Genomic DNA, 26,691 nt, shown 5'->3' on the forward strand with positions numbered 1-26,691 from the left:
TGAAAGTTGCTATGATAGTAAATCTTAAAAGTTCTCATCACAAGAAAAAACATGTAACTATGAGTGGTGACAGATTAACTAGACTTATCATGGTGATCATTTCGCTGTACATACAAATATCAAATCATTAGGTTGTACAACTGAAACTAATTTAATGTTATGTCAATTATACCTTGATTTAAAAAAGAAGTGAGAAATTAATAAAAGATGCTCTGGAAAGAGTCCATCTTAAAAAAAATCTACTAGATTTTACAAAATTAACTAACAACTGAAAACTGAATCTATGTATGTTTAGGTCATAGGTGATTACAATTTTTTGGTGCATTCATTTTTCTCACTTCAACTGTAAGTAAACAATACTTTTGCAATTTAAAAATGCTCTAAAATAGGTATGAAAATAGACTTCCAGCCAAGATGGAGGTGAAGTTAGATACACTTCGCCTCCTCATACAACCAAAAGAAGGACAACAAAAAATTTAAAAACAAAAAACTACCAGAAGTGCCAGAAAATCAAACTGCATGGAAATCCAATAACCAAGGAGTTAAAGAAGAAACATTACCCAAACTGGTGCACTGAGACAAAGAAATATGGCCCAAATGAAAGAACAGATCAAAGCTCCAAAAATACAACTAAGTGATGAGGAGAGAGCCAACCTATGAGATTCGCAGTTCAAAGTGCTGGTAATCACGATGCTCACAAAATGGTTGAGTATTGTTGCAAAATAGAGGACAAAGTGAAGGCTTTGCAAAGTGAAATAAAGAAAAATATACAGGGAACCAACAGTGAAGGGAAGAAAACCAGTACTCAAATCAGCGGTTTGGAGCAGAAGGAAGGAAGAAACATTCAACCAGAACAGAAGGAAGAAACAAGAATTCAAAAAAAATGAGGAGAGGCTTAGGAACCTCTGAGACAACTTTATGAATCATAGGGGTGCCAGAAGGAGAAGAGGAAGAGCAAGAAATTGAAAACTTATTTGAAAACATAATGAAAGAGAATCTGGCAGAGGATATAGACTTCCGGGAAGCTCAGAGAGTCCCAAAGAAGTTGGACCCAAGGAATCACACACCAAGGCACATGAAAATTACATTACCCAAGATTAAAGATAGCGAGAAAATCTTAAAAGCAGCAAGAGAAAAGGAGACAGTTACCTACAAAGGAGTTCCCATAGACTATCAGCTGGTTTCTCAAAAGAAACCTTACAGGTCGGAAGGGGCTGGGAAGAAGTATTCAAAGTCATGAAAGGCAAAGACCTACATCCAAGATTACTGTATCCAGGAAAGTTATCATTTAGAATAGAAGGGTAGATAAAGTGCTTCCCAGAAGAGGTAAAGTTAAAGAATTTCATCGTCTCCAAGCCCTTATTATATGAAATGTTAAAGTGACTTATCTAAGAAAAAGAAGATGATCAAAACTAGAAACATTAAAATGATAATAAACTCATAACTATCAACTACTGAACCTAAAAAAAAAAAACAATAACAACTAAGCAAACAACTAGAACAGAATCACAGAAATGGAGATCATGTGGAGGGTTATCAGTAGGGAGGGAGAGGGGGAGAGAGTGGGAAAAGGTACAGGGAATAAGAAGCATAAGTGGTAGGTACAAAATAGACAGGGGGAGGGTAAGAATAGTATAGGAAATGTAGAAGCCAAAGAACTTACATGCACGACCCATGGACATGAACTAAGGACGGGGGAGAATGCTGGCGGGAGGGGGTTGCAGGGTGGAAGGGAATGAAGGGGAGGAAAACAATGGGACAACTGTAATAGCATAATCAAAAAATATACTTAAAAAACAAAATAGGTATGAAAATATATTAGAAGAATATACAATATGCCTAAGTAACAAAGGTCGCATTTTAATAATGTGGTTTTTCCCTCTATTTTTAAAAGTTTATATAATACTGCTATCACTCCTATGATTTAAAAAATAGATTTTTTCCCTTTTTTTTTTTCCCTGACTGGTGTGGCTCAGTAGGTTGGGCATCCTCCTGCAAACCAAAAGGTCACCGGTAAGGACACACGCCTAGGTGGCGGGCATGCAAGAGGCAACCAATCGATGTTTCTCTCACACATCAATGCTTCTCTCTTTCTCCCTCCCTTTCCTTCTCTCTAAAAAATGAATAAATAAAATCTTTTAAAAAATAAAATAAAATATATACACACATACACTTTTTCTGAAGGTACCACCTTGACTTTTATCAAGAACTTTTTAACAGGAATGTTCAACTTCAGTTACTAATGTAAACTACAGAGCAGAAAGTACATTTGAGCACCAAAGCCAAGTTTTTTATGTTTAGAGCCACTATCCTGATTCGAACCAGTATCATCTCTCACCCCGATTATTCCAATGGCCTCTTAGCAGCCACCCCTTGTTCCTCCTTACCCTCCTAAGAATCTGTTCTCCTCACAACCACCACAGTGATCATTTTTATAACATAAGGCAGGTCATATCACTGCTATGTTGTAACCCCCCCAGATCTTCCCATCTCACACAGAGTCAAGGCCAAAGTCCTTACAATAACCCACAATGCTTTTCATGATCCAAGCTCCCATCTCTTCTCCAACCACTCCCCGCTCTCTCTCACTCTGCTCTAGACGTACTGGCCTCCTTGCTTCTCCAACACCCATGCACTCTCACTGGTCTCCCCTGCCTGGAACCATGCTTGTCCCCTACATGTGGGCAGGCATGCTCCCTCACTCCAAGTGTTAAATACCATCCTGACAGAGAGCTTTTCCTGTCGCCCTTTACAAAGTAGCAACCCTCTACACCCAACACACTCCCGATCCCCTTTCCTGGCCCCTTTTCCCCCTCATAGCACATAGCACATCTGACATATTAAATATGTGCTTTTGACTGGTCCTCTCCTATTAGGGTATAAGCTCCATGAAAGCAGGGACTTGCTTGTGTTTTGCTTTTTTGTACTCACTGCTCTAGATCTACTTCCCCTCTGGTTCATAGGCACTCAAAAAATACTTGTTGAATAAATGAATGTTTTACTTACTATAGGTTCACAATTAGTCTTTTTATCCAGCAGGGCAGGCCCCCACTGCTTCTCTTTCCCTTTAAAATTCTCTGCCCTGGGCTTCTCCATAACATAAAATCAGCATGTCAAGTTCTGTGAAAACCCTTTGAAGATTCTGGCTGGAATTTCCTTGAATTTCCAAATTAATTTGGGGAGAACTATTAGACTTTCAAAGCTGTTTTTATCCCACCAGCATCATGGTAGGTCTCTTCATTTTTCAGGTTTTCTTTTTTGTCCTTCAGTTGCATTTATAATTGCCTCCATTAAAAATGAAGCACCTTTGCCTTGCCTGGCGTGGCTCGGTGCAAGCATCTCTGCACATGCCTGGGTTGTGGGCCAGGTTCCCAGTAGGTGGCACCTGAGAGGCAACCACACCCTGATGTTTCTGTCCCTCTTTTTCTCCCTTGCCCTCTGTCTAAAAATGAAATCTTTTAAAAAAATGAAGCATCTTTTATTAAATGTTTCTACATTTTTTTTTGCTATTGTCAAAGCATTACCTTTTTTAAAATTATATTTTCTGTCACAATTAAATGGTCAAGCTCTTTTTCTATTGCCTTGGTCCTCCCTCCTCAACTTCAAACATGCTTGAGTTCCTCTTAAATAAAAAAAAAAAAATCTTCCTCTTAAATAAAAAAAAAAATCTTCCACTTGGCCAAGAAGCCATTCCTTCTGTTCCTAAATATGCAAAGTAGAAGAAAGTGGTGTTGCTCAGTTTCTTCATTTCCTACTCAATCCTTAAAGCCTAACCTAGCTTTCGCTCAACTACTCTGTGGAAACTGCTCTTTCTGGTAAGACCAGGGTCACCGGATTCCACGGCCTTTTCTCAGTGTTTATCTTCTTCGGTCTAAGCTGCACACAAAAACATTCTACTCCTTTACCCTGCATTTTATCTCCTCCTTTGGCTTCTATGGAACTGGTATTCCCCTTGTGTCTCCTTAGTGCTTCCCCTTTTCCATCCCCCAATTTTTCTTCTAACTTTTATTCCAGTAAGAACCTGTGTCTAAGAGACACAAGGAAAGCCTCTTTGGGGAAGAGAGTTTGAGCTAATTCAAAGTGAGATGGACAAGCAGGGAAAAGGCATATGTGGCAGAGAGAAGAGTATATGCAGGGTTGGGGCAGTATGGCTAACCAGAGAGCCTCAAACAGTGGGGTGTTCAGTACTTGGAATGTGGCCTGTCCAAAGCAAGATGTACTGTTAAGTAGAAAATACACACCAATTTCAAAGACAGGGTACCAAGAAAGAAATGTAAAATATCATTAATACCTTTTTTTATTGGTTACATGTTGACATGGTATTTTAGATATACTGGTTTAAATAAAATACATTGATAAAATTCCTTTAATCTATTTCTTTTTACTTTGTTAACGTGGCTACTAGAAAATTTGAAATCACCTATGCGGATCCTATTACATGTCTGTAATTATACCCTATTGGACAGAACCAGTCCAGAGGATAAGGGCCAGTCTAGGAAGAGAGGAGAAGCAGACAACTCTGTAACTTTCTTTCTCTTCCACTCTCATTGATGTCAGTAAAGCTCAGGTCCTAATTACCTCTCATCTAAGACCACCGCAATGAATCTACTGATCCCTCCCTCTAGTCCTGGACCCGTCACAACCTACCCTAGAGACTGCAACCGTATTAATCTCTCTAACGCACCTCATCCCTCCACTGTTCACCTGTTTCTCTTCAGGGTCCCCCTGGCCTTTAACTTAAAGGGTAAACCCTCTGGCATTTCAAGGCTGCCCACAGTACAAGCCTAGCCCGCATTTACAGGATTACCCACACTACCCTTCCCCTTCACACATCTGCATGTGCCAAACAGGGACGTCACCTACACCCGGCTTACGTTTTTCACCTGCATGCCGTTGCTCATAATCTTCCCTCTGTCTTGAATAACCTCTCCCAAATTTCAGCGTATCAAAATCTTACTAATTATGGTACTGTTTACATTAAAAAAGAAAAAAATGGGTGGGGGGCTTCTGTTAGAGATACAAGCAGAAGTATTTAGAGGTGAATTTTTTAAAATCCTACTAGGACTTCAGGGTCTATAGCAAATACCTATTCCTTGTAAAGCCGTTTCTAATTACCCAGGCCTTCAACAAACATGTGGCACATTGCAGGTTATCACGTGCTGTCTTTCTCTAGGTGCTGGGTCAAACAGTAAAATACCAGCCCTGCCCTTAAGGGGCCAGTCTAATGGGAGACAGCTACCTATGGCAACAATTACCGTGGAGTAAGATTTAGGCTATGATGGAGGTGAGCACAGGGTCCTGCAGTACCCCTGACAAGTCCTAACCCGGGCTGGCGCGAGGCAGAGGGCAGCATTCCAACAGGCGCTGCGTGTGAGCCCTAATGGAGCGATCTCCCTTTGAATACCGGGACACCCTTTGAAGCTTCTCTACTGATAATCCAATTCATGCGTGAGAACTGTCACATAGGTACAGGTGATACTCTTTATTGGTAGATTCCACACTTGCAAATACACCTATTGCTAAAATTTTTTGTAACCCCAACATTAATACTCCTGGCAATTTCTCAGTCATTCACAGGCATGTCCATAGTAGTAAAAAATTTGAATCTTCTGATGCACATGTTCCCTCCCCGCTGAGGCAGAAAAGGTGATCCCTGTCTTCTTATTTCAGTTCCCATACTGTAAACAAGAGAGCTCTTCAGGGGCCACCTAGTGCCACATCTTTCATATGGCTTTTTGCCGGTGATCTGGCTGTTGAAACTAGCTGGCAAGCATGGTACTGAAGTATTGCCCAGTGTTCCTAAACACAAGAAGGCTGTGACGTACCTTATGGAAAACATGTGTGTACTAGATAAACTCTGTTCAAGTATGCGCTACAGTGCTGCGGGCAGTGAGCTCAGTGGTAGAGAATCAATAACATGGATAAAATAAGGAGTTTTTAAACAGAAACACACATAAAACAAGGTTATGTACTACTCAGCAGACAAAAACACTGTGACCAGGGGCTTGCAGGAACCTAACTCCGTACCACCCTAGGCACGACGGTTCGGTACTCACTTATTCAGTGTTCAGATGGAACGTAACCAGTGCAAATGATGAGACTCAGCTGTACGTATCCTTCCCTTCACAGGGGGAATCTATCTTAGTCCTCATTAGTGCTTCCTATGAGGTGGGCATTATTAAACATTTAAGTCTCAACTGGGAAGTAAATTAGGAAGGCTATTTTTTTTCCTCTGTGTGAATGCCTTGACTTCAAAATGAAGTAAGAACCATATAGTTTGACGAAGGCTAGACACTAAAACAAAACACTAAATTTTATATGGCAGTAACTTCTTTTTGCAGCTTCAAAATGACCACCAATGGCTTTCACCAACATGCTTACCATTTTTGTTCTTCAGATTAGGGTCTGCTCCACTTTTCAGAAGCTTTAAGGCACACTGCTTATGAGCCCGGTAGGCTGCACAATGCAAGGGTGTATTTCCTAATTGATCTGAACAGTTAACATCAGGAGGATTGGGTCTGTTGAGCTAACAAAGAAATGCAATGCAGAATTACACATCAAAGACAGCCTTTCATCCATAAAACACATGCAGGTACAACAACGTTCAGGTGAACCCCCCAAACCACAGAGCCTGACACAGAGTGGGCTCCTTGGCACTGGGACTGTCAGCGGCTTCTTGCTCACTAAACCAGCCAATGCATGTCATTCCCCACGCTTGCCCCCAAGGTGCCATGAAACCTCAGGTCCCACACTCCCCCGACAATAGACGCCATACACTACACCAGTGCCAACCCACCCACATTAAGATGCCACTGAGACTGTTTGTTTCTGCCAGTCTTGCAATTTGTACGGTGACAGCAAAATTATGAGTCAGTCAACCAGAGGGTCACTGAGAAGAGTTAAAACCATAAATGTTAAATGTGTAAATGTTGAAGTTCAATTGAATTTTTTGTTCTCAGCTTACTTCTTTATATAGCCTCCATTTCACAAAGTTAAAAAATGTTTTAGGTCCTATGTTTGGAAACCAAAGAGGCCTTTCAAATGAGCTGAAATAACTTTAAAGCAAATGTCAATCCTTCAGTCTTGAATTTGGAGCCAATTTAGAGTTTCACGTTTACTGAGACTATGCGGGAAATGGAAACTGGAAAGTAGGTCTCTTAAGAAGAAAGAAAATGGGTAAAGCTTTCAGTCTGTTCTAATATGATATAAACATTCCAAAATAGTGTCCCTTCTTTGTGTGTTACTTTCTAGAAGTAGAGCATATCCTCAGAAATAGCACATTCAAAGTACGAAACCTTATGCCTTTATGGGGTCCTATACATTAGGCTTCACTGTTCAGTTGTCCTTACATTAAGTACTTGCCTTGAAGAGTCAGATTCTTACTCCATCATGTTTTCAGTAGGGGGTATAGATGCACATCAGAACTTCGGCGGAAAACATCAACACTTAAAATGTAGCCTGAGTAAACTATTACCATGCTAAGTGTTTTTAGATATTTAAAGACTTTTGTCCTATTATTAAGATCTTGAGTATGTTGGTCCCACAACTGTACTGAGTTACAAAGTTAACATTAAATAAAAATTTTCCTGAAGAGTAAAGAAAAGCAATAATGTTTTGTGTGTTTTGTTTTGTTTTGTTTTGTTTTTTTACCAGAGCTATGAGTTCTGCTGTTTTGCCTTCTCTTGCTGCTGCTAAAAGTAATTCCTCAAGTTTTCTTTGTTGAGTCCTTTCTACGGCTGCAAAAGGAAAAAAATATATCTGTTACTCTACTTCTAATCAGGCTGCTATTAGCGAATTCATTGCAACGATGTATAAAGAACAAAGTGACCATGGAGAGAAAGGTAACGATACTGTGAGTTGCAATTCAAATGCAGTTAGACTTTATTGTTATTCTCACTGACTTCCACTTCAAATTCAGATTTCACCTTCTTTCAGGTTCAAATGAATCTGTTTTCAATTGAGAGGTCTTTAACTATATTACTCACTACAATACCTACCACAATTAACTATGAATGATTTTTCTTTCCTGAAATACTATTACATATCTGCCTTGGAAAGACAGATAAGTGGGGAAAGAGGTTCATACTTTATAGAACCTTAGAATGTTAAAAGTATTGGGTTGGCAAAAGAGTCCGTATGGTTTTTTCCATAAAATAAAAGACACATTCTTCATTTGCACCAGTAACTTTATTGATTTGGATATTTTGAGTATGTTGGCTATCTCCCTCACAAATTTTTTTTTTTTTGCATTTCAATTGCATTTTTACCTTTTTTGAAATAATAAAGCACAATACACTGAAAATGGTATGATAGCTGTCACAATACAATCGAACAAAATTGCTTCAAATGAAGTTAAAGACAACTAAATGCTACTAGAGTCATCTTACACATGAAAACCAAATGAACTTTTTAGCCAACCCAATAAGAATAGCACTAGTAGGAAAATGTACAAACTACATAAATGCATTTAGATTTATCCTTCCACATAAGAATACAAAGTTATTTTCTTAACAAATACTATAGCACTTATTGAGGCACCAAGAGGTTAAGGAACTTAACCAAAGTCACATAGCCAAGAAGCAGAAGAGCTAGTATTTGAACTTGGGCAGGCTGGTTCCACAGTCTACACTCTTGTCAGTACCCATGCTGCTTCCCAAATCATTCTCGCATGGAATGAGAGCAATTGGCAATCTGATTTAAGAGACTGTAATATGTAATAAGGTCTCCCTTCTGCTAGATTTGAATTGCTTTGGCTTACAGAAAAGAAACAACTTCATAGAAAGGCTTAGTAATCCCACTTAAAATGTGTACAATGTCTCCCTGCTCAGTGGCTCGGTGGTTTGGGCTTTGTCCCACAAACTGGTTCCGTTCCAGGTCAGGGCACATGCCTGGTTTGTGGGCCAGGTCACTGGCTGGGGGCATGCAAGAGGCATGTTTCTCTCACACATTGATGTTTCCCTCCCTCCCTTCCCCTCTCTCTAAAAATAAACAAAGTCTTTACAAATAAATAAAATGTGCACAATGCCCTGTGAAAACGCTGAAAGGAGCAACTAGAAAAGGTTTCTCAGGTCTCCCTGAGAAATAATGAGTATTTGTTAAGAGTCAGTAACTGCTATGTGTTGACTGTTACACGAGATGCTATGGATGCCAGCATCTCCTGAGTACAGAAGTAGCTGGAACTAGTTTAGCTTCGACTTCAGAAATTGCTAACGTTACTACATACCATCATCTTCTATTCTCATGTTTTTATTTCCACGGCCAGGTCACCCCCGCTCTATGTCAGAGGAAGGCAGGTGAGTCTACACAGGCTCCGCACACCTTCTTTTGCTGGGATTCAAGCTCTTCAGTCTTTCCTCTGACTGGTTCGATGGCTCCTGGCCTGTGAGCTCTCTGAGAACAGTCATGTGCCTATCCCCCCTGTACATGCCTTCACCACTGTGTGTATTTATTTCCCTGACCATCACTTGTCCCCTCAGTCCCTCTTGAGGTCAGGTAACTGTTCTCACTCTTCCGTGGATTCGAGGCATGTAGTCCAGTGTCTGGCACAATGCATATTTGGCCGATATATATTTACTGAAAAATCAAATAGTGATTTAAAATGTTGGCTCAGAGGTAAGGGAGGGGAAGGGAGGTAAAAGGCACCCTACTGCTTCCTTCCAGATTGTCTAAGTTCGTAAGTGAAGAAAAATAGAGACGTGGAGTTGAAAACCCTGCATATGTTTCTGTCCTGTGTTCCCGGCATGTCTTGTCCTGGGTGCATTCGGGACACTGCAGCGAGACCGCTGACTGAGCCAGTAAAGAACAAATATTCCCCTCAGGGGAGGTGAGGCTTCCAGAGTGCCGGGCTGTCCCTCGATGTGAGTGCGGTTTACACGGGTGTGTTCCATTTGTGAAAACCGGGATTTGTACACTGAAGGGGTACACTTTTACTTACACATATTATACCTGAGTGTTTTTTAAAGCAAATACTCCATCCAAAAATCATTTGCTCTATAAATTTTAAATGTAAACTATCAACTTTTTATCTTTCTTTTCAACTAGAATCCAGAGTTAGTAGGGGTCACGGAAGTCATGGTCTAACTCCATCCTGACGGGACTCACATACACACACACACGCAGGGCAGGTTAGATGGCAGCACACTTGAAATGCAGGTTCTTCACTGACAAGAGCAAATCACCATGAGCTACCTCTATTGCAATAAATGACTCAGGCAAGAATTATCAATAAATGCTAAAACCAGTGATTAAAAATTTATTGGTACACAGGATATGCACACGGTCTCAATTTTTCTCCCTGCAGCTTACTTACTACAGAAGGGGCAAGGTACCTTTCCAGTGGACCACCAAGGATCAAAGTTAACGGTACCAGTAATGGAACGAAATGACATCGCATACCACCTATGTGATACACTCGTAAAGGCCACAACCTCGTCTATGTAATATTCCTGCCAAAAATGCATATCCTGAACTTAATTATATGAAAAGAATAAACCCAAACTACAAACAATTCTATAATTGCCTTCTTTTTTCAAAAAGGTCAAGATCATAAAAGACAAAGTCTAAGGAATTAATCCAGATAAAAAGAGACTAGAGTGATGTGAAAATTAAAATGCAATGTGGGATTCTGGGCTGGATCCTGGATTGATGGGGAAAAAACTCTGCAAAGGACACCATTTGGACAACTGGAAAAATCTGAATATAAACTGTATGTTATATAATAGCATTATACTAATGTTAAATTCCCTGAAATTTATCATTATTGTAATTATGGGAGAAAACATCATTTTCTTAAGAGGTAAGTACTGACACATTTAGGGCTAAAGTATCACTAGAGTATCACTATGTCTGTAAATGACTCCCATTTCAGCAAAAGAAATTAAAAGTAAATAAACAACATTAAATAATATATAAAAGGATAAGCCAGATGTGGCAAAATGTTAATAATTGGTGAGTCTGAGTGAAGGATGTATGGGTGTTCACTGTATTCTTGAATTTCCCAGAGGTTGGAAATTTCTCAAAGTCAAAAGAAAAGCATGTTATATGTGGAAGAAGGCATTCCTCTCTAGTGGTAATCTGCCAAGTGGTAATCTACCCTCTCCCAAATACCAGTTCTGCTGTGTATACTGCACGCTTTTTTGCCCAAATTTTTGAGGGAAAAATAAGGATACGCATTATACATGGGTAGTACTAATTCCATAGCTATCTGTTTTTAGTTCTTGTGTTTATGCTTATGCGCTAGAGAAGTGTAACTCTAGAAAGTAATGACAATATCTGTATGCAAAATTATACCCTGTAATACGATAATCAGCTTTGTTAAACTTTTTAAATTGAATTTAAAAAACTAAAACAAAAGATTGTTTTTCCTGGAAGTCTGGGGCCAAGAACATGGGTGCACACTATGCATGGCGAAACACACCCCTCCAACCATGAAAATTCAAGAAGTCTTTCAAGAGAAGGCAAGCCATTATTACAGCGCACTGGACCCAAAGACCACCTGCCCGGCAGTCCAGCAACTGACCCATCACTGGCCCTGGTCTGCCGCAAAGAAGACTAGCCTCCTCCAAACAGCTCTTCGGATCCTCGAGTATGACTGTGTTGTGTCTACTGAAGTGTCTTCCTGGGGTGGAGTATTTCCTGTCTCTACGTGCACTGCTCTGTGAGATGGTTTCTGGTCTACCTACAGTCCGGGTGGGCTGTGGATGTACTCCCGCAGTCTGACCCATGTAACACGCGACCCACAACTGATACTGTATCTGGCTAAGGTGATCTCATCAGCAGGACCACTGGATTAAGTTCTACTTCTATTTTCCAGACTAGAACCACATTTGCTGATAAATCAAAGTGCGCGTTAAGTCAACTAAGCCTTGGGGAGGTCTTAGAACACGTTGCACAACTGGCCACATTAAATGTCAACCTGTCAGGCTAAACTAACACTCCAGTCTGTCAGAACCTCAGTCCTGGGTTCTCAGCTTGTTACAATTAAAGGACAGAACAGGATCAAAGGCATTACCTCATCCTCCCAACTAGATCACAATTTATTAAAGGGCAGAGTTCACATCTAGTACGTTTCCTCTCCCCAAAATCACATAATACAGAGTCTCGTAGAAGCTGTTATGTGTCAGTTTGTCCACTGAAAATGAGACGTGGTAAACACAAGAGCATGTTCAGACATTGACCTAAAGATGCCTGACAAACAGACATTTTGTAACTAGAGAACAAGTGAGATTTTAGGTCTCAAGGCCAACCGGAAAGTAATAAAAAGCAAGATCTTGGTTTTTACATAGCTAAAAATACTAATAACTAAGAAATCAACGCCCTTAAAGATACAATATTTTCTTGGCCTTCTCTGATTGCCAAGGAGAGAAACAAAGGACGTGTGTGAAATTGCAACTCTAATTCAGTATCTCTATTCATAGAGTAGTAATTAAGAACTCTCCTCTTCTCCACCATAGAAATACTATCAAAAAGTAATTACAGCAAAGCCCAGGCCATTCAGATGATAATCCTAATGCATAAAAGCTTCCCAATACAAGCATCAAAAGATTTTCTCTCGAATTGTCAGAGAAATTCCTCTTAGTTACTGCAGACTCATGTCTTAGGTACAATTTAATCTTTGAAATTCGTAACAATGAAGCTGACCCATGGAGAATTTACTAGTAACTGGCTAACGGAAAGGGCCACAGCTGCCTTCCCCAGTACTAAATGACTCCACACAGCTGTGCCTCTCCACAGCTTCTCTGTCCTGCGCTTCTGCGCTCCTCCGCCACCATTACTCTGCAGCCTGTCGGCTGTGCTCCATGTCTCTAACCTCTACTTCTAATTCTGTTGGAGATCTGACAGACAGGTTTTTAAAACTTGCCGCGATGTCGTGTCGTATCAAGTTAAGAATCTGAAAGCTTTGAGGGAACTTTCATATAGATAACTCTGTGGCTAAGCAATGACTCCCAAACTACATTGTCTTTAGAGCGTAAGCTTGGTGCCATCTGTTTCGGCAGGTTAGAAGCATTTCTACTCATATTCTGAACCTTGACTGTAATGAAAGTAAATGCTGTTTCTGTTGAGATCCATAATACTTACCTTCCAGCATGTTTCTAATTTCTTTGTCATGAGTGACTTCTTTTGCTCTCTGTCCACTCCCATTGACAACAGTAGGATCAGCATTATACTCTAAAAGCAGCATTACCAACTCCTAAAAAAGAGAAATTACTTTTAGCTATTATTAAACCAAGCCTTTCTTGTATTATAGCCCTTTTACAAATTACTCATCACTACTGAGTTAGTGAAAGTACGATGTAGGAATTTTTATAACACACCAGTTTTGTCTATAGTAAGTGAATAGTAAGTAACTCCAATAAATTGAATGTTACAATTCAACTAATTGTAATAATAACCGGTGATTGCCTAAACAATTGCCAATCCACAATTAAGAAAGACAATGTCAAAATTCTATAATTGATTTTAAGTAAATTATCTGTTTTTATAACCAAATTGATTCGTGTGATCAAACTAATGTATGTTAAGAAAGATAGCATTTAAATCAGCAGATAGTACATTCATTTAATGTTACTGTTCCAAAGCCTGTTGAAAAAAATAATTTCCCCAACAGACCTAGATTTTTAAAAATTAATTTGGATGTTTATAAAAAATAGAACATTATTTTCTAAAGTGTTATAGACTGATAGGATATACTACTATTTAAGCAGTAGTTTACAATAAAGCAAATGATCTCCTGAAGTCAATATTAAATGATGGGAAAAAGCGACATAACTGATATTTACTCTAAGTGGCTAACTATCCTTCTAAAATACATTGGTAATAGTGTACAGCAGAGCAGCATCACTGGGCCAGTGCCGTCATGCAACTTACGAGACAGCAGAAATGGAGCAGGATGCAGGCAATCTGCAGGAGACTGTCAGAGACCTGGCACTCAGTTTCACCGGGCGGAGCCACACCCTGGGAGGGTGGTGGTAGCGCATGCTCTTTAGCCCTGCACTGAGGCAGGATGACAGAGAGTGCTGTTCCATCTTCTAGGATGACGGTGCAATGACACATAGGAAGTGATGTCACATGTCATTACACCTTATGTTTTCCCATGAGTTTCACTTTTCCTCTGGGTCATAAAATTTCCTGTATTTTTTTTAAAAACTGTAGTAAAAATGTTTAAATATAATCTAAAACACACAGACAGAATGAAGAAAACTAAATACTCAATGTTCTTGTCATTAAATGATCACTATAATCATTTTGGTGTATTTTTTTTAATCGTTTTTCCTATGCTTGAGTTCGATGTGTTTTTAAACAGTTTCACTTACATGACATAGGTGCCTATGCTACACTCCTTCCTGTAATATAGCATGTTTTCCAGGGTGTTATATGAGGTCTATACACAGACTTCTAGTGGCTCGATATCATTCTACAAAATGTATCACCACATTTTATGAATAAAGAAATGGTAAAGAAGTCTAATATTTTAATAAAGTATATTCTTATAAAATATCTTAGCATTTCCCTTCATTTTAAAGGTAACACTCTGGGAGAAGTGTTTTCATACTTTATGTAAAGCGTTCATATTAGTAAAGAAAGTAGAACCCACAGAATGATAGAAGATACTTACAAATCATGTATCTGATTAAGAAAAGTATATCCAGAATATATAAAAAAAACTTTTACAACTCGACAATAAAAGACAAATTTCCCAATTTAAAAATGGGCTAAGATAAAGATGAACTAATCAGAAAAGAAAATTAAGAAAAATAACTCCATTTATGAAAGCACCAAAAAGAATAAAATGCTTAGGAATACACGTAACCATGGAGGCAAAAGATGAGTACACTAAAATTACAAACACATAAAAAAATTCAATGAAGACATAAGTAAATGGGAAGATGTCTGGTGTTCACAGATGGGAAGACTTAATATTAAGATGTGAACAATCCCTACCAAATACCAATGACTTTCTTTTTCCCCCGAGAAGTAGATAATCTCATCCTAAAATTCATATGTAATCTCCAGGGACCTGGAATAACCAAAACAGTATTGAAAAAGAGGAACAAAGCTGGAGATCTCAACTTCCTGAATTCAAAGTTTACCTCAAAGCCACAGTAATGGAAACAGTGTGATAAGGGCACGAAACAGACATGCAGACCAGTGGAATAAAATAGAGAGGGCAGAAACAAATGCTCACATAAATGATCAAATGATTTTTGACAAGGCTGTCAAGACCATTCAAAAAAGAAAGGACAGTCTTTTCAACAGGCGTTGCCAGGAAAACTGGATATCCAAATGAAAAAAAAATTAAGCTAAACCCATACCTTATATCATATAAAAAAAGAAAAACCCTAAAACGGATAAGGGACTTAAATGTAAGACCTAAAACAATAAAAATCTTACAAGAGAACATAGGAAGAAAGCTTCATGACATTAAATTTAGCAGTGATTTCTTAGGATACCAAAAGCAAAGGCAAAAAAAAAAAAAAAAGAATAAACTGGACCACATCAAAATGAAAAACTTTGTACATTAAAGGGCACCATGAAGAGAATGAAAGGCAATCCAGAGGAAGGGGGAAATATCTGCAAAACATGTGTCTGGCAAGGAGTTAATATCCAAAATAAATAAAAACTCGTACAACTAAACAGCAGAAAACAAAAAGTCCAATTTTTAAAAACGGGCAAAGGACCTAACAGACATTTTTCCAAAGAAGATATTCAAATGGCTAACAGGTGCATGAAAAGGTGTTCAACATCACTCATCATTAGGGAAATGCAAATCAAAACCACAGTGAGGTATCTATCACCTCAGGCCTATTAGACTATCACCAAAAAAATAAAAAAAGGAAACAAGAAACCAAAGAAAACATAATAAACGCTGATGAGGATGTGGAGAAAAGAGAACCCTTGTGCACTGTTGGTGGGACTGTAAACAGGTATAGGCTCTGTGCAAAACAGTATGGCATTTCCGCAAAAATTAAAAAAATACAACATAACTACTATGCGATCCAGCAATTCCATTTATATATCCGAAACAGAAACACTAAAAGCTTTCCGCATGCCCATGTCCGCTGCAGCATTACTCCCAACAGCCAAGGCACGGGCACAGCTTCAGTGTCCATCCATGGACAAACAGACAAGGGGAATGTGACATGCACACACGCATGCGCACGCACACTCGTGACTGCTACTCAGCCATAACAACTGTAAGGAAACCCTGCCTTTTGCAACAATGTGGATAGGCCTCGAGGGCATTATACCAAGTGAAATAAGCCAGACGGGAAGACATACTCTATGATCTCACTTGTATGTGGAATCTGAAACAAACAAAGAAACAAAAAACCAGAGAACCCGAACTCATAGAGTGAGAGACCAGATTTGTGGCTCCCAGAGGCTGGGAGAATTAGATGAAGCTGGCCAAAAGGTGCACACTTCCAGTTATCAGTAAGTACTAGGGCTGTAATGTGCAACATGATGACTATAATTAACACTGCTGTAAGGTACATTTGAAAATTGCTAAGAGTAAATCTTAAAAGTTCTCCTCAAAAAGAAAAACCTTTTGCCCTGGCGGTGTGACTCAGTTAGTTGGAGTATCATCCGTAACCAAAAGGTTGCAGGTTTGATTCCCGGTCAGGGCACGTGCCTAGGTGGCGTGTGTTTGACCCCTGGTCCAGGCAGCATGTGATTCCCCGGTCCAGCGCTTACAGGAGGCAGCCAATCAATGCTTCTCTCTGACACCAATGTTTCCCCCTCTCCTTTTTCCCTCCCTAAAAGCAATGAAAGAATGTCTGCAGGTGAGGATAAAGGAAAATATTTTTTAAAAGAAAATCCTTTTTTTCCTTTTTCTTGGTATCTATATGAGATGGATCCATATGAAGGATTATTGTATTAATCATTTCACAATATATATAAGTCAAGTCATTATGCCTTGCACCTTAAACTGATATAACATTGTTTATCAGCTACATCTCAATAACGTTGAAAGAAAAAAAACACTGGGCTTACCACATAAGCAGATAAAATTGTAAACAAATTGTACAGCCTGGAAGTTGGCTAGCATGACAATACAGAACCTCTGAGAGCCATAGATGCCCAAATCACTCCTAGGCTCTTCTCCAGGGACCTCCGCCTGGAGCTAACACAATGACCTGGGTTAGCGCAGGTGACCACAGAAAGCCCTCCGCAGCAGCGGCGCAGGCCTGGAGGACTGGAATGGACTTTGAGCCTTTCTGCCCTAGGGATGACACCGCTGTGGGAGAGCAGCAAACCCTGTCATCCACAGGGCATAGTGAAGGTTCTCGCAGCTAAGCAGAGGGACCGGCAACAAGCAGGGGCCACACCACTCAAGGTTTCCTGCTACTATGAGAACAGAAGATCACCGACCAAGAACCATCTCACGGACCCCTGGGCCCCTGTCCCTCATACAGGGACACAAGGCCTGTCTAAGGTGAAGGATGGACCAGGACAACAGAGAATTCCCTCTGTCCTCTAGTCCCACCCCAAGACAGCAAGTACTGAAAACAAGTAATATCAGATTATGAATGGGGGGAAGCAAAAGCATGGAGAGAAACTCTGAGGCACAAGGCACATGACAAAGGCCTCAAGCTGAGGGGGAAGGAGGAACATCGAGAATAACCCTCCAGTAAACCACCCTGCACCTCACACAGAAGCAGTACTGGGTTTGGAAGGAAGGAATCTGAAGCTGGTGTTGCACTGACGGTAGGAGAGCAACCACAAAACCCAAGCTCAGCTCTACTCCAGGCTACATTGATCCAACCTCCCACACCGAGACGAGCGTCCATTTGCAGGCCCCACTACTATACACCTCTGTGTCTACGGTCTTGCAATGTTTAACATAGAAGATTACCAGACACACAAAAAGCAGGAAAAACAATCCACTGTCAACAAACTGATTCACGGAATGAGGCAGAAATGACCCAGATACTGAAATAATCAGAGATTTTAAAATAGCTATGATTAATGGTAAAAAGGATAGTGGGAAAGGTGGACACATACATGAGGAGATAGAGAAGTGGAGATGGTAAGAAAGAGTCAAAGGAGAATGCCAGAAAAAAACCATAGTAACAGGGATAAAGAATGCCTTCACTGGTCTCATCAGTAGACACCAGAGCACTGCTGAGGAAAGCAGCAATGAACCCGAACTAGGTCAACAGAAATTAGCCAAATACCAAAAGAAAAAAGGGAGGGGGATGAGTAGGGGAGTGGGAAATGAAGAAGAAACAGAACTAGCACCACTGGCTGTAGGACGATGTAATAAGTTGTTGGAGCGCTTATATGAGGCAGTAGTTTCTCAATCTAATAAAAAGGGGAAAGAAAAAGATGAAGAAAGCAGTATCGGCTATCATTTGCCCATGTAATTTGCCCCTAGGAACACAGTGTTCTGCTAACCATCACCATAACTCTGTGCAGATCAGAGCTCGCTGCTCATTACTGTAATTGCATCTACCTGGCTTCTAACGTTCACGTGCCACTCCCAGCCATCAGCGTTTCAGGGCCCTTGGACATGTCCCCCACATAGCTGTAGGTCTGCAATGGCATTTTCCTACTGGCAACACTAGACCTCAGAGGACAATCATTAACAAGTTCCTTGGTGATGCTGGTGCCTTTTTCACCAGCTGTTTCTTCCTGCTCCGGTGAACAGCGTATCCTCGGCCCTCTGTGGCACAAAATCATCAGGTGCGACCTTACATACTGTCTGTACACCCAATCCAGCACACCTGCTTTTTAGAACCTTTTTCTACTATCCACAATGGGGGCCATCGCTTCGTCCATGCTGCTAGAAACCACCCAAGTACAACTCATTTGGTACCATCAAAAGAAATCAATGAATGGTCAGAAGCTGGAGACAAGTCACCCCAATACGAGTCATGATATTATGTCCAGGTTCTGGACCTGAGTCAACTTTGGACTTAGAAGTATTTACTGAAGGAGAGGCCAGAACCTGGAAGGAAAGATTCTGCAACAGCAAAGCAAGTGTACACAGTCATGAATGTCCCAGACCATTCCCAAACGGACCAGTGACCATTCACTCAAGCAGCCTATGCTGGGGAAAGAGGGGTACCCAAACATCTCACCAATTGTTAGGTATAAGGTCTGAGTTGATACTGATGCTAAGAGACGCTAAGTGTTATCCAGCCCCTCTGTTAAAAGGGGGACATGCAGCGGGGAGAAATAATAAAGGAAGCCTTGGCCCAGGTCTGGCTCACGGTGCATGCTCGGGGTCCACAGGCACGTTCAGTGGTCATCCCCCCAGCCCCCGAACGTGTAATTGGGATAGTCATACTGAGTTGTTGGCCAACTCTTACGTTGCTTGCTTGGTCTATAATATTAGAGCCAAATAGAAGGCTCTAAAACTGCTCTCCCAACTCCTTTGTCAAAATAAGTCAAAATGCCCCATGGGGAGGAATGGCAGAAAACAATGCCACCCTTCAAAGCCTAAGAATGCAGGGGTGGCAGTCCTTGTCATATTTCCATTTAATTTACTGTTCTGACTCTGCAGAAACCACATGGAATGTGGAGGATCACCGTAGATTTCCACAAACTCAACCAAATAGCCCCAATTATAGCTACTCTGCTAAACATGGCGTCTTTGCTAGAGCAGGAAAATACCACCTAGGTATACACAGTACACGGTAACCGACCTGGAAGACATACTTCTTTTCTATCCCTATTAGGACAAAAAGATCAGTGACAGTTTGCACTCACATGAACAACAGAACACACAGTTTTGCCTCAGAGCCATTTGGACGGTCTGCAGAACATCACATTGGTCTACTCCATCAATGGCATCACGTTAATAGAACCAAATGAGCTAGAATGTTGAAAGCCTTAGTAAGACACATATGGTCCAGAGGGTGGGAGACAGACATTAGGAAAAATTCAGGGGCTTCGCCAGGTCAGCACATTTTTAGGGACTCTGTAGTCTAGGTAATGCCAGGACACTGCCTCCAAGGTAAAGAACAAATTATCCCACCGTGCACTTCCTAAAACAGAGGGAGGCACAATGCTTGGCTGGCCTCTTCAGGTTCTGGGGCGCCTATTCCACAGCTCGGGGTAATACTCCGATCCATTTGGCAGGAGATGAAAAAGGCTGCCTGAACACTGGGCTCATGTGTCAAAGAACGAGCAGGCAAGAAAAGTCGCCATCTTGGCAGAGTAACGGAACTTGAACATCAGAAGAAAGTAGGTCTAATCACAATGTGGACATGGAAGAATAGGTTTGGCATACAGATGAAACACTTAGGTGTCTCTTGGTATCCCCTTGTCCTATTTTGACAGTATACAAACAAGTGCAGCGAGCCCAGCCTAAGAAGGGCAAGGTAACCGAGGGCTCAGACCTCCAGGGATGAGGGCCTGAGCCTCACCACCAGGTAAGCCACGCAGACCACAGGTGCTAGCCAAGGATAGGAGGAATCTCGAACGGATAGTAGAGGAGAGAGATGATTCAGGTATCACCTCCCTCACCCAAGACCAACTATGGGGACAAGGGCTACAGTCTGTCCCACCAATCTTCCTCTGCTAAGTTTCTCCCAGGGGAGAGGCCTGCTGGACCCCCGAAGGAGCTGCCCCCAGAAATGTATGAAGAAGTCAAGCTGAATGGAAGAAGTGGTGGTCTGTAGCCAAAGCTGTGACGCACCATGCAGGTGCCCCTTAAGGAATCAAGGACTTCCTACCCCAAATGCTGGGAGAGCCTGGGAAGCAGCCTTTAGCTGTCAGCCACTTCAGATAATGTCCGCTGATAACGAAAGGCTGCTTCATGTAAGGTCACCCTGTATGGGCAGCCTGTATCCACTGACAGACCGTCCCAGTGGTCAAGCCCTCTCACCCCAAATCAGGCCAGCTTTAAAGGGTCATCTCCTCTGCAAAGCTCCTCCTGGAGGCATTTCTTGAGAACACATCACAGCTTGACCACAATCTCTGCCCACTCCTGCTTCCTCCCCCATCTCCCAGGTGTGATCTTGTAGCGCTCTGACACACCTGTTGCACACTGATCTCCACCTTAGCATACTGGAAAGCCCAACCTACAAGAACTATTTTTTATACCTATATTTCAGGATTGTCATTTTCCATTAAATGAAATGTGACAAGTTGTTTGGACAGTGCCTGACACATGGTACTTAATACATAAGCATGAAAAATGGTATCCTAGGAAACAAAATAGATAAGCTTATGTGAACCCTAGGATTATATGTATCTTGTATATGTGAGGTGAGAGAGACACAACTCCTGAGCCACAGGATACAGGAAGCACTTGTTTTAAATGTATTCTCAGCTGTTAGAAAATAGTAAGTCAAACCAAAGATCACTATTACAATCCAATTGTTTACCATACTGATTGTGTCCCCATTTTAAACTGATTATAAAAGGTGTAAAAATGTCAGAATTCGAACTGCATAAAAGTTGTTCCTTACTTTATTTGAAAAATAAAGGAACAACTGCTAAATACATCTTGAAATTCTGGTACATTAATTTTTATTAAGGAACACTAGGGGTCGCTAATGCACCAAGAAAAGCCTAGTGGCCCCTCATAAAATTTTAGGTGCTGTATTTTATATATTCCGAAGGACAAGAATTTAAAATGCTCTATAATAAACCAAATCCCTGTTCAACTTATCATTCTATTTATTAAATCACAGAATCTTATTATCATAAGATAATTTATCTTCATGGTAAAAGATTACATCAAAATAAGAATTTAATTCCTTTCATGAGTACAATTAGAAACTTTTTGCAAAATTCATTCATGCTTGGATATTGAGCACATAAATTTTTAATGTTTCCTATGTAATGTAACCATTTAGCTTCAGCTAAGTTTTATATTCTAATACAAGAGATAACACAATATATGCTAATGTTAAAAATCAAACTAAGGCCCAACTTAGTATAGTCTCATGCTCAAAATTCAAGAAGATAGTAGAAGTGGTCAAATGTGTAAAGAATCAAGCAGAGATAAATGAACTGATTTGATCTAGGTGATGACAAGATGGGCAGTAAGACTTGGAGGTACTAGTGGATGATACAGCAAATGAAAGCTGTTAATTCCTTGAAAGCAAGACTATTGCAATCTAGTAGTAGAATTAAGACGTATCTAACAATCACTATAATACAAAGAAGATGAATGAAAGTACAATAATGCACCTGGGAAATCCAGAAAAGCACAGCTTCCTTCCAGACACAGGAAGTGAGGAAAGAACTTATGCAGACAGCATTTGAGCTGCATTTTCAAGAATGGGTAGATTTGGGCCACGAGGAAAGAGATGACAAAGAATATAAGTACACAGAAAACAATGAGAAGTGCAGCTATAAAGGGAAAACAGCAAGTACTTAATTAATGGTCCGGCCAATTAAACTATTTGAAACTCCACAGAAATCCAACATAGCAATTAACCTACTACCTTTACTTTTACTGTTTTATTGTAAAAGGTACTTTATTCTCAGCATTAATAAGACTTCATATCTGGTTCACAAGTATCAACATATTAACAAATATACTGGAATGATGTAAAATGTCCCAATTCATACATGCTTAGCACATATTTAAAGGACTGATTGATGATAATTTATATAAAAATTAGTTAAATCTAGTCATTAGAATAAAGAAAAGTATAAAATGTAATAAATTTATTCAACTCATGATAAATATAAAAATTGTCCAATTATAGGATTATAAAATAACCTTCAGGGGCACATGCAGGTGCAGGCGGGTGGAGGGTTGCTGTGGACTGTGTTCTACAGCCAGATTACCACTGGGCCCAATGTAAAGCCTTGAGAGTCGGATTTTATTTATTGGGGTTCTAAGATGACTGCAAGTGGAAGCTCTGTCTGCTTGCTCTCTGTGGTTGATATTGATGTGGTAATCCAGGGCGGTTGCTTGTTTTGGTGGTGTTTTTGTGTGTTGTTTTGCTTTCTTCTGCTGACACCTATACGACAGAGTACAACACGTGGTGAGGGTTGAGCCTCTTGCCAGTGAAACAGAGGGGAGTTCCCAGCAACAAATGGGCCAATAATAATCAAGACCCAAATACAAGAGAGTCCACACAACTCAGAGGTCATTCCTAGAGCATCTAGATCAGGAGGTCCAGGAGTCTGCACCACTGGGTCCCACAGGTGTCCTAACTCACAAGGCCACTCCATAAGACAGAGTCAAAGCAGCTCAGTCTAATACACAGAAACAAACACAAAGAGACAACTAAAAGGGGGAAACAAAGACACAACCCTCAAATGAAAGAAAAGGAGGAATCTTCAGAAAAAGAACTAAGCGAAATCAAGGCATGCAATTTATCAGACACGGAGTTCAAAGTAATGGTTATAAGGATGCTCAAGGAACTTAGAACTACAAGGAACATAGTGGAACCTACACTGGCATAACAAAGGACATAGAAACCTTGAATAAGAACAAGTTGGAAATGAAAAATGAAATATCTGAAGTGAAGAACACACTAGATGGAATTAAAAACAGCCTAGACGAAGCAGATGACCAAATCAGCAAGTTGAAAGAAAAGGTAGGAAAAAAACACCCAGTTAGAAAAATAAAATGAAAAAAGATTAAAAAAGAATGAGGATAGTTTAAGGGAGCTTTGGGACAACGTGAAACATAACAACATTCCCATCATAGGGATTCCAGAAGCAGAAGGAAAGGAGCAAGGGACATAAGACCTGTTTAAAAAAATAATGACAGAAAATTTCCCTAACCTAGTGAGGGAAAAAGTCATACAAGTTCAGCAAGCACAGAGGTTGCCAATGAAAATGAACCCAAAGAGATGAACCTACTCCTAGACACATTACAATCAAAAAGGCAAAATTTAAAGACAAAGAGAGAATCTTAAAAGCAGCCAGGGAGAAACAGCTAGTAACATACAAGGAAGATCTGATAAGACTATCAGCTGATTACTTAACAGAAACACTAAAGAGCTTCCCAGACAACAGAAGGCTAAAACAGCACATCTCCACCAAGACGGCAATGCAAGAGGTGCTAAAGGGACTGCTAGGAGGAGGAGGAGGGGAGGGGGAGAAGAAGAAGAAGAAGAAACAGAGAGAGGAGCTGGGAAACACAGGCACAAAGAGAAAAAATGGCAATGAACAAGTACCTATCAATAATAACTTCAAATGTAAGTGGATTAAATCAAAAGACATAGTGTAGCTGAATGGGTAAGAAAACATGACCCACCTCCTCCTCTTTCTCCCTCCCTTCCCATCTCTGTAAAAATAAATAAGTAAAATATTTTTTAAAAAGTTAAAAAAAAGAGAAAGAAAACATGGCCCGCACATATGCAGTCTACAAGAGACCCACATCAGAACAAAAGATATACACAGGTGAAAAATAAGGGTATGGAAAAAAAACATTCCATGCAAAGGGACATGAAACAAAAGCTGCTGTAGCCATACTTATATCAGACAAAATAGACTTCAAAACAAAGGCCATAACAAGAAACAAACAAGATCACTACATAATACTAAGGCAGTAGTCCAACTAGAGGATATAACTTTTGAAAACATATATGCACCCAATATAGGTACACCTAAATATTAAAGAAAATATTGAAGGACTTTAAGAGATACACAACAGTACAGTCAATGTAAGGGATTTTAACACCTCACTGTCAACAATGAATAGATCTTCCAGACAAAAAATCAACAAAAATACTGCAGGATAGCCCTGGCTGGTGTGGCTCAATGGATTGAATGCCAGCCTGCAAACCAAAGGGTCACTGATTTGATTCCCAGTCAGGGCACATGCCTGGGTTGCAGACGAGGTCACCAGTAGAGGGAGCGTGAGAGGCAACCACACATTGATGTTTCTGTCCCTCTCTTTCTCCCTCTCTCTCTCTAAAAATAAATAAAATCTCAAAAAAAATATCCAGCACCCATTTATGATAAAAAATAAAACTCAGCAAAGTGGCAATAGAGGAAGCATACCGCGAAATAATAAAGGCTGTATACAAAAAATCTACTGCCCACATCATACTCAGTGGGCAAACACTAAAAGCGTTTCCCTTAAGATCAGGAACAAGACAAGGGCCCTGCTTTTACCATTCTCATTCAACATGGTGGAGATCCTAGCCACAGCGATCAGACAAGAAGAAATGAAAGGCATCCAAATTGGAAAGGAGAAAGTAAAACTATCATGATTTGCAGATGACATGATAGTATACACAGAAAACCCTACAGGTTCCACCAAAAAACTACTCACCTAGCAAGTGAATTCAGCAAAGTAGCAGGATACAAAGTCAATATTCAGAAATTGATGGCATTTTTGTATACCAATAATGAACTATCAGAAAGGGAAACTAAGAAAAAAATCCCACAACAACAAAAAAATAAAGTACCTAGGAATAAACTTAACCAATGAGTAAAAGACTGTTCTCAGAAAACTAAAGAACACTGAAGAAAGAACATAAGGAAAACACAAACAAATGGAAGCATATACTGTGTTCAGGGATTGGAAGAAGTAACATCATTAAAATGTCCGTACTACCCAAAACAATCTATAGATTCATGCAATTCCTATTAAGGTACCAATGGCATATTTCACACATCTAGAACAAATACTTCAAAAATTTATATGGAGCCAAAAAAGACTCCAAATAGCCACAGCAATCATGAGAAAGAAGAACAAAGTAGGAGGGATCACAATACCTAACATCAAACTATATCACAAGGCCACTGTAATCAAAACAGTCTGGTACTGGTATAAGAACAGACACAGAGATCAATGGAACAGAATGGAGAGCCAGAAATAAATCCATGTCTCTACAGTCAATTAAGATATGACAAAGGGGACATGAGCATAATACAATGGAGTAAAAATAGCCTCTTCAATAAATGGTGTTGGGAGAACTGGACTGGTACATGCAAAAAAAAAAAAAAAAAAGAAAGAAAGAAAGAAAGAAAGAAAGGAACTAGACCACCAACTTACACCATATACCAGAATAAACTCAAAATGGATTAAAGACTTAAACATAAGTAGTGATACCATAAAAATCCTAGAGGAAAAATAATCAATAAAATTTCAGATATCCCACATAGCAATATTTTTGCCAAAATAGCTCCTAGGGCAAGGGAAACAACAGAAAAAATAAACAAATGGGACCACATCAAATTAAAAAGCTTTTGCACAGGCAAAGAAACCATCATCAAAATGAAAAGGGAAATGACTATATGGAAGAACATGTTTGCCAGTGATACATCAGACAAGGGTTTTATCTCCAAAATATATAAAAAACTCATATGATTCCACACCAGCAAGATAAACAATCCAACTTAAAAATGGGCAAAACATCTGAAAAGACACTTCCCCAAGGAGGACATACAGAGGGCCCGCAGACATATGAAAAAATGCTCCATGTTACTAGCCATTAGAGATTCAAATTAAAACCACAATGAAATATCACTTCACACCTGCCAAAACGGCTATCACGAATAAATCAACAAATAACAAGTCCTGGCAAGGATGTGGAAAAACAGGAACCCTAGTGCACTGTTGGTGGGAATGCAGACTGGTGCAGCCACAGTGGAAAACGATACGGAGTTTCCTCAAAAAATTAAAAATAAAACTGCCTTTTGACCCAGTGATTTCTCTGCTGGGATTATACCCTAAAAAATCCTAAAACACCAATTCAAAAGACCTTGTGTACCCCTATGTTCATAGCAGTGGTATACACAATAGCCAAGTGTTGGAAATGG

General features: G+C 40.0%; 1 protein-coding gene across 2 annotated transcripts in view; it reads right to left on the reverse strand.

Annotated features, from left to right (window-relative positions):
- OSBPL1A (oxysterol binding protein like 1A) overlaps nt 1-26,691 on the reverse strand; it is a 201,224-nt gene that overhangs the window by 147,575 nt on the left and 26,958 nt on the right. For both annotated transcript variants that reach the window (XM_024580141.3, XM_045188012.3), the window contains 3 exons: nt 13,078-13,189; nt 7,651-7,736; nt 6,382-6,526 (listed from right to left, as the gene is read on the reverse strand). In XM_024580141.3, coding sequence (XP_024435909.1) covers nt 6,382-6,526; nt 7,651-7,736; nt 13,078-13,189 — 343 coding nt within the window. The remainder of the gene's footprint in view (nt 1-6,381; nt 6,527-7,650; nt 7,737-13,077; nt 13,190-26,691) is intronic.

Source organism: Desmodus rotundus, chromosome 10 (assembly GCF_022682495.2).
Source record: "Desmodus rotundus isolate HL8 chromosome 10, HLdesRot8A.1, whole genome shotgun sequence".
Lineage (NCBI taxonomy): Eukaryota > Metazoa > Chordata > Mammalia > Chiroptera > Phyllostomidae > Desmodus > Desmodus rotundus.